This window comes from Anser anser (genome assembly GCF_964211835.1).
Source record: "Anser anser genome assembly, chromosome: 5".
Taxonomy (NCBI): Eukaryota; Metazoa; Chordata; class Aves; order Anseriformes; family Anatidae; genus Anser; species Anser anser.
In genome coordinates, this window is record NC_139725.1 from 56,600,238 (window position 1) to 56,618,587 (window position 18,350).

General features: G+C 35.9%; 1 protein-coding gene across 7 annotated transcripts in view; it reads left to right on the forward strand.

Annotated features, from left to right (window-relative positions):
* The window catches only part of KLC1 (kinesin light chain 1), a 50,433-nt gene that overhangs the window by 21,340 nt on the left and 10,743 nt on the right, over positions 1-18,350 (forward strand). For 3 of the 7 annotated variants that reach the window (XM_083837349.1, XM_083837346.1, XM_083837347.1), the window contains exons 4-14: positions 919-997; positions 2,941-3,166; positions 3,654-3,741; positions 4,481-4,582; positions 5,111-5,284; positions 5,430-5,529; positions 6,411-6,460; positions 6,549-6,616; positions 8,519-8,627; positions 12,216-12,377; positions 17,771-17,901. In XM_083837349.1, the coding sequence (XP_083693475.1) occupies positions 919-997; positions 2,941-3,166; positions 3,654-3,741; positions 4,481-4,582; positions 5,111-5,284; positions 5,430-5,529; positions 6,411-6,460; positions 6,549-6,616; positions 8,519-8,627; positions 12,216-12,377; positions 17,771-17,901 (1,289 nt within the window). Of the gene's footprint in view, positions 1-918; positions 998-2,940; positions 3,167-3,653; positions 3,742-4,480; positions 4,583-5,110; positions 5,285-5,429; positions 5,530-6,410; positions 6,461-6,548; positions 6,617-8,518; positions 8,628-12,215; positions 12,378-16,382; positions 17,046-17,770; positions 17,902-18,350 lie in introns of those variants that run through there. The other 4 variants (XM_083837350.1, XM_083837348.1, XM_083837352.1 and 1 more) reach the window with 3 other exon arrangements.

The following is an 18,350-nucleotide window of genomic DNA, read 5'->3' on the forward strand; positions in this document are numbered from 1 at the left end:
CTCATCAATCTGCTGTTTTTGCAGAGCACCCATCTTTGCAACCGTTGAGCTTGATCAAGCCAATGACAGCAGTTGCTTTTTTCTCATCTGTGGAAAAAGGTGCTGGATGGTGAGCCAGAAAAAAAGGAATGTGCTCTTGGTTTTTCTCCTTACTGAGATAAATATTTCTCAGTAAGGAGAAATATTTCTTAAAGTTCTCAGAAATGTTAATATTATGTAGGCTCCATATATAGAAAACAGGATGGGGGGGATGATCTGCTTCTTTGTTTTATGTGATTGTGGAAATTTTGAATGATCTTTGGTTGTTTAAAATCAATATACGCTGATAGATCTTGCAGAAGTTAGTATGGCTTCAGGAGTTGAATATTGGAGATGAACTCCCTTCCAAGTGCTTTTTTTTTTCTTTTTGAACTTTACAGATCACAATTGCAAAAGCCTCTTATTTGTGCAGAAATTGAGTCCTCAGAAATTGATGTGACAGAATTAAAGTTGCTGGTGCAAATTTATTCTCCTTCAGGAGATGAATCTCTTTCTTTCTCTCCCTTGCTTATCTCTAACTGCATATATGACTTCAAAGTACAGTGGACAATTGTGTATTTAGTAGTGTTCACTTTTCCATGGGTACTTTCTGTAGGTATGATGTCTTCGTAAGAGTAACAAATATGTTCTTGTGTGCTTAAATTGAGACTGAAATCTAGGAGACCTGATTTCTATTCCTGTCTCTCCTGAAGGTGTCCCATATTGTTTCAGGACAGAGTGTGTAAATACATTTGAACATAATTAAACTTCTTCAAGAAATGTTATTCTCGACAATTCCAAAGTTCTGGAACTGGGGAGTTGCTTTAACAGTGCAGGTTAAATAGACTTGTCATTTTATGCATTAGATTTAATAGTGTAACAACTTTTTTTTTTCTATAGGAGGATAAAGATACAGATTCCACCAAAGAGCCTTTGGATGATTTATTTCCCAATGATGAAGATGACCAAGGTCAAGGAAGTAAGTGCATTTCAAATTACAATGTCAGTGTATCTCTTCTGTGCAGAAGCTAAAGATGCTAATTCGAAAAACAAATCATGCTTAGGGGCTTCTGGGACAGAGTGGAGTGCTGAATGCCTCTTGCCCTGCTAGAATAAGGAAACAGGAAAGCCAGAAAGCTGGTTGTGATGATTGATATGTGTGGGGCCTAGATTTTTAATCAGTTTACTAGCTCTTGCAAAATTCTTGGAGCTGACTTCAGCACCAAATTGGTCCCAGAGTCTGTGGGCCTCAGAATGGCAGAGTGACTGAGGCATGTTCTGAAAGAGTGAAGCTTTCTGATGGTCTGCCCAGATGGTAAATGCTGTTAATGACCTTTTAAATTATCTGATTTAACTTTTATGGTAGGTTTCAGCATGAAGTCTTTCTCATGCAATCTTTTGCTAAGATTGTCTTCCCTTAATTTATTATCCATTCTAGAAGGGTTGTATTCAGGTTAGAAGGACTGATGAATGTGGGTGGAGTGAAGTTTGAGTTAGAGGGTGAAGGAAGCCGTTGATAGATAAGCTTTGCTTAATGAAATACTTTGCCTTTCTTATGGTTGTAAAGCTGATATTATATAATGTATTGATAATGAAGTGTATGTGCAGTGTGCTGGTGGTGTATGATTCTTAGTAGATAAATGACAGGAAAAAAGTATCTGACTCACCCCACCTTGGTGATCAGAGTTTTGAATTTCCATTATGGACTCATACTCAAAGTGCACCGCATGCTTGATAGCATGGTAGTGAACACCAGCAATGGAAGGAGGATTTGAAGAGCTTAGAAAAGGTTAGTGTTGAGCATGAGCTCCATCCTGCGTTCATCCAGCCTTATCTAGAATTTTGTAGTAGGAAAGTTGTGTGGCAGAAGTGTTTCTATACCTGCATAGTCCATCTATCATTTTACTGTTTTGCTTTACCGAAGAGGAGGGTGACATTTCAGTAGTTTCCTTGACCTCCAGGAAAAAATACTCAAATGCTTCAGTAGGCAGTAATTGTGGGTGTAGGCTTAGAATTGTATGATTCCACTGACATAAAAATACTCTCATTTGCTGTGAGTGTTTTTTCCTTAATAGAAAGGAGAGAAGAAAGTCAGGCTCACAGCTGGAACCCTTGTCCTGTGTGTTGTCTAGAATTTAATAAAAATGAGTAAGAGATGATTTTCCTCAGTCTTTCCTGAAATCTCCCAGGTGAAGAGAAAAGGGGTTGTTTGGAGGAATGGGAAGGGGGTTTCAAAAACCAAAACCTAGTAGCTAGTAGAAAATAAGTGGCTAAACCTGAGGGTTAGTAAATAAAACCAAAATGTTGACACTGGCTTTGTCTTGGTGCCTTTTCTCTTGTAATTATTACTCCTGGCATCCAAGGTGTTCTAATCCTTTTCATGCCAACCTTAATTATTTCCTGTTATAGCAAAGGGAAGCAAACAAACAAAAAGTACATTTATAGAAGGAGAATAAAGGGAAAAAGAATAAATCAGTTGAGCTTTTCTGCTGCAGGTACTTGACTCGTCTGTGTTAGCATTTCTTTCCTTAGAAAATCTTTCTGGGAAAAAACTTTCCATAGGAAAATATTTCTGCGTGTAAAATTATGATAGAGTCTTGAGAATTCTTAATAGTTTGAGCTCAAATAGTTTCTTATTTTCTTCATTTGTTTATTAGATTTGACCCTTTCAGCTAGAAGTGTGAAATAATATTAAAACAGTACCCTTGTTTATAAAGCAAGGACAGAATATGAAGAATAAAATAGTCTATTTTGCTGTCATAGTTAAAGACAGAATAACTGCTGTGAAGCAGGTTCCAGCACCAACGCATTGTACTGAAGGAATACAATTCAGTCTCATTCTGTGTCATTTAACTAATTTTAAATGTTTTCAAGTTATGGTCATCTTTTTAAACAACTTAAAATTTTGTGAATTTCTTCCAGTTCAACAGCAGCATAGCAGTGCAGCAGCTGCTGCCCAACAAGGTGGATATGAAATTCCAGCAAGATTAAGGACCCTTCATAATCTTGTTATTCAGTACGCATCCCAAGGTAGATATGAGGTTGCTGTACCTCTTTGTAAACAAGCTCTTGAAGATCTGGAGAAGACTTCAGGTCATGATCATCCCGATGTTGCCACTATGTTGAACATACTTGCTTTGGTGTACAGGTTTGTATAGTAACAGATAAATGTCAGCTAACTAAATAGTTAATATCTGGCTATAGGCTATCAGTGTTCAGCATTTATTTTCCATTCCCTGGTTTTTATTAAAACTTTCAAGAGGGTTCTGTAATACTTATATGTCTATGCATGCTAAAAGACAAACAAGTTGTTGCGTTTTTGCCTGTGTTTTTGTCTTGAGAGTGAAGCTTATTTATTTATTTGGTTTACTGAGGGGGCATGTCTTGATTACCCACTTACAGATGATCTGGAGGCAGAAATTGGAGAATATAGAAAGTAGTACATAATAGTCCTCGATCTGCCAACTACCTTACAGATATGGGCTTCAGGTTTTCACTTCCTGGTGCCTGAATGTATTCTGAGTTACTCTTCTCTTGTAATAGCCAGTCTTTAGGCCAGTACTGAAGCCAGCTTCACTGTTATGACTTCCTCTTCTGAATCCCCAATATTAATTTTGACTCTCTTTGAAATTTAGAGACCAAAACAAGTACAAAGATGCAGCAAATCTCCTGAATGATGCCTTGGCTATCCGTGAAAAGACTTTGGGCAAAGATCATCCAGCGGTTTGTATACATGCAACATCATGTTTTTAGTTGTGTTTTTTACCTTTTTTTCCTCCCCCCCCCCAACTCATTCTAATATTAAACTCAACAGGAAAGTTTTTAAGAGCTGGCTTATCTCTAAACAGCACAGGTAGGAGGTCACACTGTAAAATACTTCGTTTTCTCTTAAATATTTAACGTGCCTTTTGAAGGTTATATTCGATGCTGTTTCACCACAAATGATCTGCACTTATTTGATTTTTGGATCAGATTGCATGGATCTTCTATGGGAGATTAATTTGTGAAGAAAGATTTTAAATTTGCTTACTTGGATCACTTTCTCAAACTTGAAATGAAGGCATACTTCTGATTTGTTTTGCTGCTGCCTTTAAATGAAACATAAATCAAACACTTATACTTGGTGTTTAAAATTGGGGTATCTCACATCATGCAGCCTGTGTCAAAGTGAGGCGGGTCTGAGTATAAATTTGATGGGTAACGTTGTAAGGCAAGAATCTATGCAGAAAATATGTACTAAATGACGTTTCCACAAATGAAGTAGAATTATTTCATGATTTTGTGTGTTCTTGTTTTTAGATTTCCTTTTATGTATGTATGTGTTTTTTATTTCTTCATTTGCAAATTTCAAGAGGTCTGCACTGTGGAAAATGTGAAAACATCAGTGCATTGCAGATACATCAATTTGTCAGATATTTGTGTCTGCAAATTCCAATAAGTGATATTTCTATTCTGTTGGCAGGTGGCAGCAACTCTAAACAATCTTGCAGTACTTTATGGTAAACGTGGAAAGTATAAAGAAGCTGAACCTTTGTGTAAGAGAGCTCTGGAAATCAGAGAAAAGGTACGATTAAAAAAATAGAGCACCTTTGAATGGATTTTTGTAGGGGTGGAAGTAAACATCCCTACATTTGTTTTATATTTTATTTGGATAGATCTGCCAGATCAATCACAGTAGTTACCAATGTCTGAAATGCAAAACAGTATTAAATTCCAGTAGTTCTACATAGCTGTTACAGTACTCCGGGTATATTCTAAATTCTGTATTTTCTAATAAACCCTCTGTACCTTTTTTTCTCCTTTTGATTGAATAATCTTTGACAAGTACAGTCAATTGTATATTTGTCAATTGTATATTGACAATATAGTGCATATAACATAGTTCCTATTGCAAATTGTTCTATAGCCTTCTCGGTTTATAATAGAACTGAGTGGTTTTTGTGTCCTTCTCTTTCAAAGTTTGCTTTCATCATCCTCATGTTGCAATTGTTGAGGATTAAAAAACAATGGGTTATGTCTAACTGATGCATTTCTAAACCCTGATATGATGACTGGAGAGTGTTTTAATAAAAGTTTTTTTGATTTTTTTCAGGTCCTGGGGAAAGATCATCCTGATGTTGCCAAACAGTTAAATAACTTGGCTTTACTATGCCAGAACCAGGGTAAATATGAGGAGGTAGAATACTACTATCAGAGGGCACTGGAGATTTACCAAACTAAGCTGGGACCAGATGATCCAAATGTTGCAAAAACAAAGAATAACCTGGTAAGCCATTTATAAATAAATCTAAGAAAAAGTAACATTTTTTGATGAATTGAAACATACCTTTATTCAGAATGTATTTATTGTATTTATCAAACCTAAATAAAACAGTGTGCTGATACCTTTTTTGGGGGTATTTTGTTTTTAGGCATCCTGTTACCTAAAACAAGGCAAATTTAAGCAAGCGGAAACTTTATACAAAGAGATTCTTACTCGTGCTCATGAACGGGAATTTGGCTCTGTAGATGGTAAGTAACTTAGTCCCTAGATTTGAATGTATGCTTGATTTTTGTAGTAGTTATGAAATAAAATCTGTAGGAGGGCAATTGTATCCTGGTTAAAATTGTTGTCTGCTTGAGGCAGATTTAAAAAGTGAGATTACAAATGCATTGAAGTACTGCAAAACTCATCATAAGAAAGTGTTTAGATACAGTAATAACATTTATTTCAACAGGAGAGTTTTTCTTAAATGAGGGAAACGTGTTTAGGTTTATGTCTTATGTATCATATTTCTGGCATAATTTATTTTATGCACAACAGAAACTAATTTTGCTGTTTTTATAGAGTCAAAAAAATACGTCACTTTCCATTCACAGAAAAAAGTCAGTACAGATTTTTAATGACATAATAAATATATTGGTGATACGAGTCCTTCATTAATATGTTTAAAGAATAGGGGGAAATGCACTTTACTGTAAGTTACACGATGCATTGGAGTCAAATGCATTTCATCATCAACTATAAATCACAGTGAAGAATTTTCATTGCATTCTGTGATGGTAGCATATGTACTGCTTCGTAGATGTCAAAAGAGTTGTTATGATAAAAGAAATGTGTGTTTGTTAGCACATAACTAGGCGCATGACAGAGTGATGGCAATACGTATTGGTTTCAAAGCTTCTCAGAAGTAACTGTTCCTAAGTTCAGATAATAAAAAGACAGATTTGGAAAACTATATAAAAAAAAGTTTTATTGATCTTGTGCTTCTTTCTGTAGTACAGACAACGATCTCTGTTGTGGTGGTAGCATAACTATCTGGTTCTCTGCCTTATTTCAGAAGGGTGAAAATGTTGCAATGTATGTTTTGTAGCTTTGTACTTCTATAAAATATTTTCTTCTGTTTCATCAGATGAAAATAAGCCTATTTGGATGCATGCAGAAGAGAGGGAAGAATGCAAAGTAAGGCCATTGTCATAATCTTTTTTGGAGTTTTCATTAAATAAAAATAATTGGTTTATAACTAAAATATTGTTATTTTTGTTTTTAGGGAAAACAAAAAGATGGCACATCTTTTGGAGAATATGGTGGCTGGTACAAAGCTTGCAAAGTGGATAGGTAGGTGTTTTTTTGTTGTTTTTTTTTTTTTTTTTTACAGGACAAACCACATAGCAGCAAGCACACAGTATCTAGAAATGTCAGATTAAAGCATGTTCAAAATGAAAACAAACCAGCAACTTGCTTGGAGCTACAAAAGCTATAGTATTAGATATTCAGGCCCAAAACTGGGTTTCAGGAACACAGACAGTAGCAGTTTTCATGTCCTGAGGCTGCTTTTAATCTAGGCTGATGATTTCTGGTATAGGTCACCTTTCTTTTTATACTATTGGCTGGCATACATGCTCTCCCTGACATTGCCCCAGCAAAACCCGTAGAGAAGACCAGAAGCAAAAAGGAGACTGTGCAAATAATCATAGAAACATAGAGTGGTTTGGGTTGGAAGGGACCTTAAGGATCACTCAATTCCAACCCCCTGCCATGGGCAGGGACACTTTCCACTATATCAGGTTGTCCAAAGCCCCGTCCAGCCTGGCCTTGAACACCTCCAGGGATGGGGCATCCACAGCTTCTCTGGGAAGCCTGTTCCAGCGCCTCACCACCCTCAAGAGTAAAGAATTTCCTCCTTAAATCTAATCTAAACCTACCCTCTTCTAGTTTAAAGTCATTTCCCCTTGTCCTATCACTACACCCCCTGACAAAGAGTCTCTCCCCAGCTTTCCTGTAGGCACCCTTTAGGTACTGGAAGGCCACTGTAAGGTCTCCCCGGAGCCTTTTCTTCTCCAGGCTAAACAGCTACAGTTCCCTCAGCCTGTCTTCATAGGGGAGGTGCTCCAGCCACTTGATCATCTTTGTGGTCTTCCTGTGGACTCATTCCAATATGTCCATGTCCTTCTTGTGCTGGGAGCTCCAGAGCTGAATGCAGTAAAATAACTGAGCCTTGGGTTTCTAGCTGGCAGAACTAAAACTAAACTGCTACACTTCTGCGTGATTTGAGTTTCTAAAGCCTGAAGAATATTCGTTTTGTGAGACTGACAATGTGTATCTTAAAATGGAAGAAGAGAAACAAGCGTTTCAGTATGCATCATACTTGGTGAAATGTTTTTTGTTTTAATTTTGTTCCTTAACTGTCTTTTTAATGTACACCATGGTACAATGAATGAAGAAAAGCCTGCAGGTAGTACTAGTGATGTTCAGCGAGGGTTTTTTCTTTCTTCACTGCTTGAATTCTTACATTTAACAAGTAAAAAACCTTTGTACTGTTGAAATGTACCCTGTTCTTTTCACCCTGAACTCTAGGTGCCATGCATTTTGTTGGTTTGTTTTTCATGTTCTAGCTCATTCTAATGCATGAGGAAATCCTTCCTCTGCTGTTACAGGAGCAAACCTCCAAGCAACAATATTGTGATTGAGCTAATTCTCATGGTGCCATTGAATCAAAAATGTCTTTTTGGAGTGTGAGACTTGTTAATGAAATGTGCTTTTTCCTTTGTTTTATTGTTCAAACCTAGTTTGCACAGAAACTGAAAACAGGTATTAATAGCTGATGAAAGGAATTGTTCATTTGTTTTGTGACTAAAGCATGCTACAGTAACAGTCACTGTATGTATGAGTAGGTATATTTTCTGGATGCTTCGGAGTTATTCAGTTGAACACATCAGGATTGAACTAAGTTTTAACCTTTGGAGATGCATCTGAGAAACATGAGGATGTGGCACTCCAGTTTTCTCTTGGGTAGCTCTAGAGGCTAGTGACTAATGTTCAGGTTCAGGGCTGCTGACTAATCCTAGCGTGAGTTGTTAGTGCAGTTTGAAATGGCTTAACAGATATTTCCTGTACATGAAGTAAGGTATAGTATATTTCAGGACATTTAATAATCACAAAAAAATGTAGATATATTCATTTATGTTTTCTTAATCCGCAAAGTAATAAAGAATTTAACGTATTCATTTTTTTTAATAGTCCAACAGTAACAACTACCTTAAAGAACCTTGGGGCACTTTACAGACGGCAAGGCAAATTTGAAGCTGCTGAAACATTAGAAGAGGCAGCAATGAGATCTCGTAAACAGGCAAGTATGAAAATTCCCCTTAGTGCTATCTCTGCGTTATGGTTATGCAGACTTTCAACTTCAGTATCTATCATACATGCAAAATATATAAACATTTAGCTATTCATTGTCTGGTGCCTGGTGTCCCCCTTGAATTTCAGTCCGATCTAGTGATAAATCAATACCGTCCTAACACTTGCAAACAGTTAATTGCTATGGCAGTGACACCATGTACCTGGGGCATGACTGAAATTGTGGGTCAAATTATGTGGAAAATGGAAAAGCAGAAAACCTTGTGTTGGCCAGCAGTCCTCAGCTGGATACGTGCCCTGGGAGACGAACTGTAGCTAAGGGAGAATGGAGAGTTTGTGTTGATAATCTTCTTTGCCAGTATTGCTGTTCTGTCTGAGATGCGCTACTAATAATGAGCTGCCAAACTTCCAGATGTTCTTGTTCTGCATGTCACTGACTGTGACTGGTGCAGACTGCTTGACTCTAACCTTTGGAAGACTATTACAAACCTATCAGTTGCGGAGAATAGAATGGTTATTAAAGTTTGAGGGGGACTACTCTGCTTTTTTTAAGGCTGTCTCTGGGTTGTCAAATCTTCTGTTCAAGCAACCCTTTCTCACTGCCTTAAAAGATAGGAAACTGCTTTTGTTTTTTTCCTTTCCTTTGGGATGATTTCATAGAATGTCTAATATGAAAGTACATAACACTGGACAAGCAAATAGGGATTGTTGAGATGGAAAGCAAAAATAAGAAAATCTAAACAAAAAAAACTTAAAGTTCAATTTTAATTGTGTTCTTATGGAATAGTAAATAAGATTTGTGTTTTTCAGAAGCTTTTTTTATGTGGCCATCTAAAATTCTAAACTTAAATTCTTAGTTCAAGTAAAATGACTTAAATGATGGACCATATCTTTAATGTACTATTTTTTAATTGGTTATACTAATTTGAAGTTACTGTTTAAAGAATGATTTTTCAGCGTTTGGTGCATTATACAAGCAGACTTTTAGAAAAGTGATAGAGCAAAATGTACCTGGCAAATCTCATGCTCTCCTAGTGAATTCAGCAGTCTTTGATACAAGGTGACACAAGTTCACTCTTCTACCAACCTGGTGGAAAACTAGAAAGTATTTGTCAAATAAATGGAATTAAACTGCTCAGAGCGAAGTATGAATGTGGGAGGAAAGTTCTTCAGCAGGGAAAATTCAAGGGTGGGGGGAAATAGTCAATACAGATACAAAAGTCATTCTTAATAAAATAAAGTAAGCTCATACGGATGGTTCACTTCTGGTGTGTCTGTCATTCAAATGTGATTTGAAAATAAGAAATGAATGTACATTGCATCTTACATATCTTAATATATTTCATTTGGTTCTTAGTTTTACTGTTGTCATTACATGCAATTTTTTTTGATTTATTTTTTTAACGTGTGGATACAGCAAAGGTAAATGGACATAAAATGATAGTAATAAGACTGAAAGAAAAATTGCTTGTAGTTATATTTGCCTATTTAAATATATGTATATGTGTGAAACCTAGAATTATTTTTTTATTATTTGGGAATTAAGGATGGGAGAATCTTGCTGTCAGAAGTCTTTTAGAGTACTGTTAAATGTCAGCCCACTTGTGGTTTGTTGATACCATTGGAAAAACTGTTCCTTCTCTCCATTTTCACTGAGTCCGCTGGAGGCTTGCTGCTATTTCCCTTTTACTTAAGCATGCCTCAGATTTCCATTGGTGTGTAATGTAATATATACACCGTTATTGCCTAATGTGTCACATCAGATGCAGCATTAGCCTTGGGCGTGGAGGAGATGTTGCTGTCTTCCTAGCAGCATTGAACACTACCTTTCTATTAAGGAACAGGCAGGGTTAATGCATTTTCCCCTTCTGAGGTAAAAGCAAAGAGGTGTTTTTATTCTGAGGTGTGAAAAAGCACCAATCCTCCATGGCTCTGTTCTCCTTCATGCATGTTTTGTTTGCCTTAGCTTCTGGGATGTATGTCCTAGGTTTTTGGAGACCAGCCAAGTTCTTTGCCCTTCATCTTTCTTGACAGAATCAAACAAATTTGCAAAGTGCAGTTCCTCATCATTTGTTGTTACTTGTTTTTTGGTAGTGGTGGTGTTTTTATTATTTTTTTAAATTATTTTTTAATTATTTAAATATGTGAGGTAAATGAGATGATAGCTTTGGAACAGAGCCTAAAGTCCATATGTGAGCTATCACCACCTTAGTGGTGAATTAAAATAGATTTATGCTTTTTATAATCTGTGCTGCTAAAAGGATTGGTATAAAAGCTGTTTTGAGTCTACGCTTTTCTGCTGTCTGTGAACTCAAGTCACTTTTCTGTGCCATATGGCCTCATGGAAATGAAAATACACGCTCATTATATATTGGTTTCACGGTTCCGTGTGTGTAGAATTCCATTAGGGAAGGCTGTCCAACTCTTCAGTTAGTGGAAAGCAGCTGTTGGGATCCAACAACCTGATTTCTTCATGCCACTACAACAGCAGCCTTCATCGTTATTCATGTATTTGTTCTGCATTTAAGAGTGAAGGTGAACCTTCTTTTTGTTTAGCTTTTAGGATTGCCAAATTCTGATTGCATTCAAATCAGAAATAGTGTTCCCAATGACATGACATGTTCCCTGTGACATGTAATGCTTGTGTAAGCTGTTAACAGTGGATTGCATCGCTTTTTACTGGATAATCACTGTGAAGAATAATTGTCTGCTTATACTGACAAGCTATCTTTTGCCTGTGTGGTTAATTCTGAGCAGGTGATTCGAAGTCTAAATCACTGAGCAGTGCAAGTCTTATAATTAGTTTCATTTGTTTATCTTTCTCTGTTCTTATTTTTAAAAAATATGCAATTGCACATACTGTTTTAGAATGTAACGGTGTAAAAAATAAGTAGAATTTCTGCATGGTTTCTGTATTCTTTTTACATTGTGCTGGACTTCATGGATTTACCCTAGAGAATACCCCCTTTTATTTGCTGCTGATGCTGCAAAGTAAAAAAACGCAGAGTATTTTCGTATGTGCAAGGTATTCTTCTGGGATCTCTTCCTGTCAGCAAAAATTATTTATGATGTGGACTAGGTTTACTATAAAGAGAGTGAACATGATTTGGGCTTTATTTTTATTCTAGTTTATGTGCTAAAGACTTCTCCCTTTATTTTTAGTGCAGGGTAAAATACCTCATAGAAGGTATTTTAGCACTTAAAGATATTTAAAGGATTACTTGGTAATCGATAGGCGTTCTTTAAAACAAGGTAAATATACTTTATTTTCTGTATATCTGGTCTGTTCTGCCTATTACAAGCTTAATTTCTATTATTCTATTCTATTATTTAACTTCTATGGTATTTCTTTCTGAAGCGTATAATACTGTATTGTGTCATATGTCAGTATTTTAAGTAAAACACAACCGTGTGTAGGAATTAGGTATTCAGACGCCAAAGGTAGTTGTTGAAAGCAGAATCAGAGCGATGGAATTGTGTATTTGACTTGTTTGTTGATATGGTTATTTTGTGTGAATTGCAGACGAGTACAGCAAGTAATAAAATAAAACCTTTTTCTGTTTTATCAAATTATAAGGGTCTTGACAATGTTCATAAACAGAGAGTTGCTGAAGTGCTGAATGACCCTGAGAGCATAGAAAAAAGACGAAGCCGAGAAAGCCTCAATGTTGATGTGGTAAAATACGAGAGTGGGCCTGATGGAGGCGAGGAAGTGAGTATGAGCGTAGAATGGAATGGGGTAAGTACAGTACACAGTTTAAGAAAATAGCCTAGATAAATTATCACCATCACAAATCCTCACCAGCCTATCGTATCGTCATTGGTTCATGGTTGATCTACTTTGACTTTTGTAATTCTTGCAGAATCAGTTAAGAAATAAAGAGTAATATCTTTTTCATAAGATCATATCAAAAACAAATGTAATGTTTTAAAACTTTAAAACATCCTTTCTGTTGTTGTTCTGAACGGTGAAATTTCTTCAAGAATCCCAAGCAGTCGTATTTAACTCGGAGTTAATTAATGCTGATTGAGTGTCCTGGTTATGGTCTGATGTTTAATTGCTTTTCAGTGGGTTTCTTTTTACTGGTAGAAGTATTCTGGCAATCAACTTTTGCTTTTGCTTTTGTCCTTTTGATGCCATGTTTGCCCACAGTTTAAATGTTTCCTTGAAAGTGCTGTATCTGCTGGAATCACAACATTCGCTATGGAGATGTATTAAGTGTTAGAGGTTTTAAAGTAAATTGATGAACCTAATATTAAAATAATTCCAATCTCCACCTTACACAACTTAATAGAAGAAACAGCCTAATTTTTCAGGCTGTTACACAATGCATTTGAATACGCAATGCCATCATGTAAGAAAATGACAGCAATTTCACATCTCTTAGGTGAAATATTAGTATCGCTTTCCCATGTTAGAACTTGACTGGAGTCAGGGCTTGTTTCTGTTCTTCTTATGGATTGGCTTCACAGCGTAACACTGATCGTCACAAATTAAACACATACGATGTGATTACATACGCATCTTCTAACTATTGTTTTCCTTTATTTCAAAGACAGTACAACCTTTCAGTAATTGATCTGGTTTATGTACTTGTTGGCTTCCCACACCATCTTTCCCATGCTTTATCCCATTGCTAGCAATGGGATATCTATTGCACTGTTAACTAACTCCCAGCTGTAGTTCTGCTGAAAATATTCTGTTAGATTATAGAAGTGGTGTACTTGCCTGCTTTTGCTTTATGGGAGGGGAAGTAGCCTACTTTGCAATACTGAGTGCTCTGAAGTTTTGTTTCTCTTACAATAGCAATCTGTTTGTTTGTTTTTAAGCCACACTTCACAAATCTTTGAAATCTACAAGTTCCAAAGAAACCTTGATAAAACATATACTGGTTTAGTTTCAAAGGAGAATGTTCTTTCTGTCTTTTCTTTTGTCTCCTTGTTACTGTTTTCTTGGCATTGGTGTTCTGAGTGCCAAGACAGTCAATCAGCATCTCTCGTGAATAACACTGCATCATTAATAAATCCAAAGGAAGGTTGGATAACTTTTTTTTAACTCTAATTTTGCCCATTCAGCGTTAGAACTGTGTACTGTACTCCTCCCTGAATTTCTGCTGTACTTTGCATGACTATATGTTCTAAATGGATAAAACTTTTTTCTGTTATTGACATTAATTAAACAAGCATGCAGGTTTTGGATTGAAAGGGCCTTCTGGAAAAACAATAGACAGTATTTCTAGGTCAATATTTGAATGGAACTCAGTGATAAAATTTGTTGATCTGAAAAATTCAATTTTGCCCTCCCAAGACAAACTTTTCATTTTTAGTGTGTTCAGGTGGCTTTGCTTTATTCTGATCTTCATTATTTACTTTTTTTCCCCTCTTAAGAATTTAAATTACATGTTACATATAAAGTGGGCAACTCTCTCTCCCTCCACACTGCTAGTGTTTCTATCTCAGTGCTGTTCTTCCCTGTACATATATGGTGTAGTTTTTTTTACCCTTGTGTGTTTCCTCCAGACAAAATATTCTGATTCACAAGGCATAATAGATTTTTAATCAGGCTGTCTGTAGAGCTTAAAGAAAGGCTTGCCTTTTACATTTAAATTCTTCTGAGGTGCTCAAGCTGACTCGTGTTCTTGGCTGTCAGAGAGAATAGATGAAGTCTGTAGAGCATCAAACTTCAATGAATTTTTTTGTTGGAAGAGTATATTGTAATTAAGTGACTTCTATATGTAATTCCTAGCAAGCACTTTGTGCTTTAATGTCATATTCTTACAAAAAGAAATGAAATATTGAGCCCAATTTGTCATTAACAATTAAAGTGAACTAAGGTTGTGTAGTGCATCTTTACATGTTTCTTGTGAAGTCCATCCTTTAAATCTAAGAAGATACTTGAAAATTCAATGATGTATTTTGTCTTAAAACACCAGAAATCTGGAGAATTATCTTTGCAAATACTTTAAATTTGTTCTTCTACCTCAAGATTCTTATTGCTTAGAATATTTACATCTTCTTTTTATCACTGTCACTTTCTAAAGAAGAAAATAAATCTGTCCCGTCTTGCTGCATCACTTTTAAGAAAAAGATAGGATATCAGATGGGCATTTTTGTAAATTGATTTTGCAGCCAGTTGGAGGACAGTTAAAAATCTTCGTGGTATAATAGTGTTTAAGGTAATGTTTTTTAATGTAAGGAAATATATGGGTTAGAATAATAAAAGGTATTTCAAAAAGCTGGGCTTTTGGGCAAACAAGTCCAGTTTCAGGTGTGAAATGAAAGCAGTAAGTTTTGTTACCATATACTAGCTGGTAAAAGTTGCTCTTGTTTAATGAGAAATGTCAGACAGTCAAATCAGATGGGCCTTGTAGCTGATAGCCAGAAAGTACAGGAGGTGATAATGCTGGGGAGTTGTAAGCAAACAGGTGATTCTCATTCCCTGAGTGATGTAAAAATTGGCAGTTAAACTTTGCCATAGAAATTGATAACTCTGTGATTGGTGGTGGTGCTGGTTTTGCTTACACTGGATTTAGGATTTTTTTTAGCCTGAATACGTTTTGAAGGTGTTAGTCCTATAGTCAGTCTTAAACTTGGAAGCTTGACGCTTATATTTCAGATTTGAAGTACCCAAAAGCTTGTTTGCTAATTCTGAATGTGTTAGCATAATAGAAGTCATACTCTATAGCTACCAAATTTGTCTTGCCTTTGGTCTTTGGACCATTGTGACTACTGCAGCATAACTGGTTTAAGAAGATAGGAATAACTAGCGTTTTCATTGATCGAATACTTCCAACTGGAATTTTAGATTTCAGTTTATTTAACCCTGCCAAACAGAAGCATATTCTTAAAAGTTTGACCAACATACACAATTGGATTTGAGACAAAAATATTCTTTGGTTAGATTTTGATATTCCAATTGCTCAGTAGCAAGGCATTTTGCCACCTGCAAAACTCGTGTTAATTACTGTCTGCTCCAGCTGCTGTAGGTAAAGGCTCTCAACACACGTTGACGGTATCAGTAGTGGCATCTGTATTTGCACCAAGAGTGGAAATTGTGTTGATTGAACCCCAGATTATTTTTAAAGGCAAATTCTTTCAGCTGCCTTGTTGCACTAGTGAAAGCAGGGAAGTTTCCACTTGGATTTTTTTTTATATATGTATATTTGTGTGTGTGTATATACACGTAAGTGTTTTAAAACGTTCAAGAGTCTGAATTGACAGGTAGGTGGATTCTAATTCCCGAAGAGAATGAACAGAATTTTGTCTGGAGGTTAGGGGCAGACCTCTTTCTTCTTAAGAGTTCTGTTCGAGGAAAATTCCTCACAGAAGTTAAAGCTGGAATGAATGCACCTTGTTCTGGTTCCTTCTTCTCTTTTTATTTTTCCCTTTATTTTTGCATTAACGTCAGCTGAAAAATCCTTTCCTTGTTTACAAAATGTAATATCAAAGCTCTCCCTTCTTCAAGATGTTTTGTATTTTGTACCAATTCTAATGTAACGAATGCACAGCACCATTCATGCTCGTTTGTACGTTGTACATTAGTGATGTAGGCTGAACTGCATAAACATTAATATTCTGGTAACTGCAAGGGCCTGCACTTTGTACTTGAGCACAGTCCAAATACTCTGGAAAAAATTGTTTTGAGCGTGACCTAGAAATACTGTAAACCTAACTGTTCAAAATTGAAAACTGTTGAATTTTTCCCAACAGTTTCATTCAGTTTTTCTCTCTCCGTTTCTGACAGGCCTAGATGCCTTTTGTGGTTCTTATACTGTCTCCTGCATGACGGGCGTGCACCATCTTCAAGCTTTAACTTCTCTCTTCAGTACTGACTGCTGTGTTTTAGCAAACCCCTTAAGATTCTTGTCAGAGCTACACTTCCCTGTAAACTGGCCATTCCTTCAGTGCTGGTGTCCTTTTTGGTTTTCTATTTCTGTACACGTGTAGCTTTGCCAGATATGTATCTAGTCATACAAAATGTTATTACAACCATTTGCTGTGTAATACATTAGTAAAGAAGTAACAATGAACTTTATAAGTAGCTGTTCACTACGGAAAAAAAAAAGGTAGTTAAAAGTATCACACAAGGTATTATTGAAATGGCATGATGGTGATCTTTACAGGAGAAAAAACACCACAACAAAATAAAAAAAAAAAAAAGAAAAAAAAAACAAAACACGTAAAAGTAAGGCATGTTCTCCAAGTGCTTTAAAATGTATTTAGAGACCTATTACATGGTTAACATCAATATGGAACTCTGGATGTCTTCACTTATGATTATTCTAAAGTAGCATTGCTGTTTAGTCTTTGTGTGAAATTTTGGCAATTATGCTTTTCTCTACTAATCTTGGTGTTCAGTGATTTGTGTATTTGTCTTTCTAACTTCTAATAAACTCACTCCAACTCAGGTGTCTGTCTTGGTCTGCTTAGTAGCACTTTACTTTCTTCTTCTACAACTCTTCCTTTCATAATCACATAAGGTATCTCTGAAGTAGGAAGTGGTCACTCTTACTAAACTGTTTTGTTTTTTGTTTTTAAGAGTAAAACATACAAATAGAATTGTGCTCAGTTGGAAATTTCTTTGGATGAGCACAGCTGTGTAAAACATGAATGCAATGTATAAAAAATGTGGTTTTTGTCATGTTTTACATTTTCTTTGGTGAGAGTTAAAATGATGCACAGTAATTTAACCATATATGTTTCTGATCAGAAATGTTTTGCGTAATGACTTTAGGATTAAACAAACATGTTTGCAAGTACCGTAGATATTTAGAAAAAAATGAAACAGTTTTCTTTCTGGACTGATGGAATGCTTTCACTTGGGGCTTGTACTCTGTTAAACACGATGCGTTCTTATGAAATGGTAACATGGTGATGGTGAATGGTTTGACATACTGTGGCTTTTTTTTCCTAATTATTATGAATCATTGCTTGAGCATGTCTTCACAATTCAGAAATTTTTGTTACAGTTTGATGGAAGGAACCATTTTGGATTGGTAAAGCTGTAGCTATACGGTATTCTCTATGTAGGTAATTGTACCAAGATTATATTAATATCAATAAATATTTGTAACCAGGTTCGGGGGAGGGCAAAAGGCTCTTGCAGTTTCACATTTGTTCAATTTTTTTCAGGATGGCACTGGATCTTTAAAACGCAGTGGTTCCTTTAGCAAACTTCGTGCTTCCATTAGACGCAGCAGTGAGAAGCTGGTTAGAAAGCTGAAGGGAGGAAGTTCACGAGACAGTGAACCAAAGAATCCAGGGTAATTATCTATTCTTAGCTGTGCTGGTGTGCCCTCGTTCTGTGCCCCCACTGTAGTCTAGTGCAGTACCTAAGGCAGTGTTTTCTTCTCTGCTTAGGTAACTGCATGTCATGTAGAATAGAATCTTAAAGAAAATTAAAATAGAAAAACTTATCTTAAGCATATAATGAAAGTTCTTTAACATCTGAGGAATTATATTTTCTTTTAAGAATTAACTCAATTTTTAATTGTTTTTTTTTCCTTTTTATTGCATTAGCCACTTGAATAAACAAGCCTCATAGAATTATTGGTCAGTATTAGTAGTAAAGTTCTCCTTTTCATGCAGCAATAGAGGATGATAACTATTACCTTTGTTTTTTAACAATAAAAGCTTGAATACATTAAACCTAAGACAAGCGTTTCTGTAGTTTAATATATTTATATATTGCTGTGAGTATAAAGCAAATTAC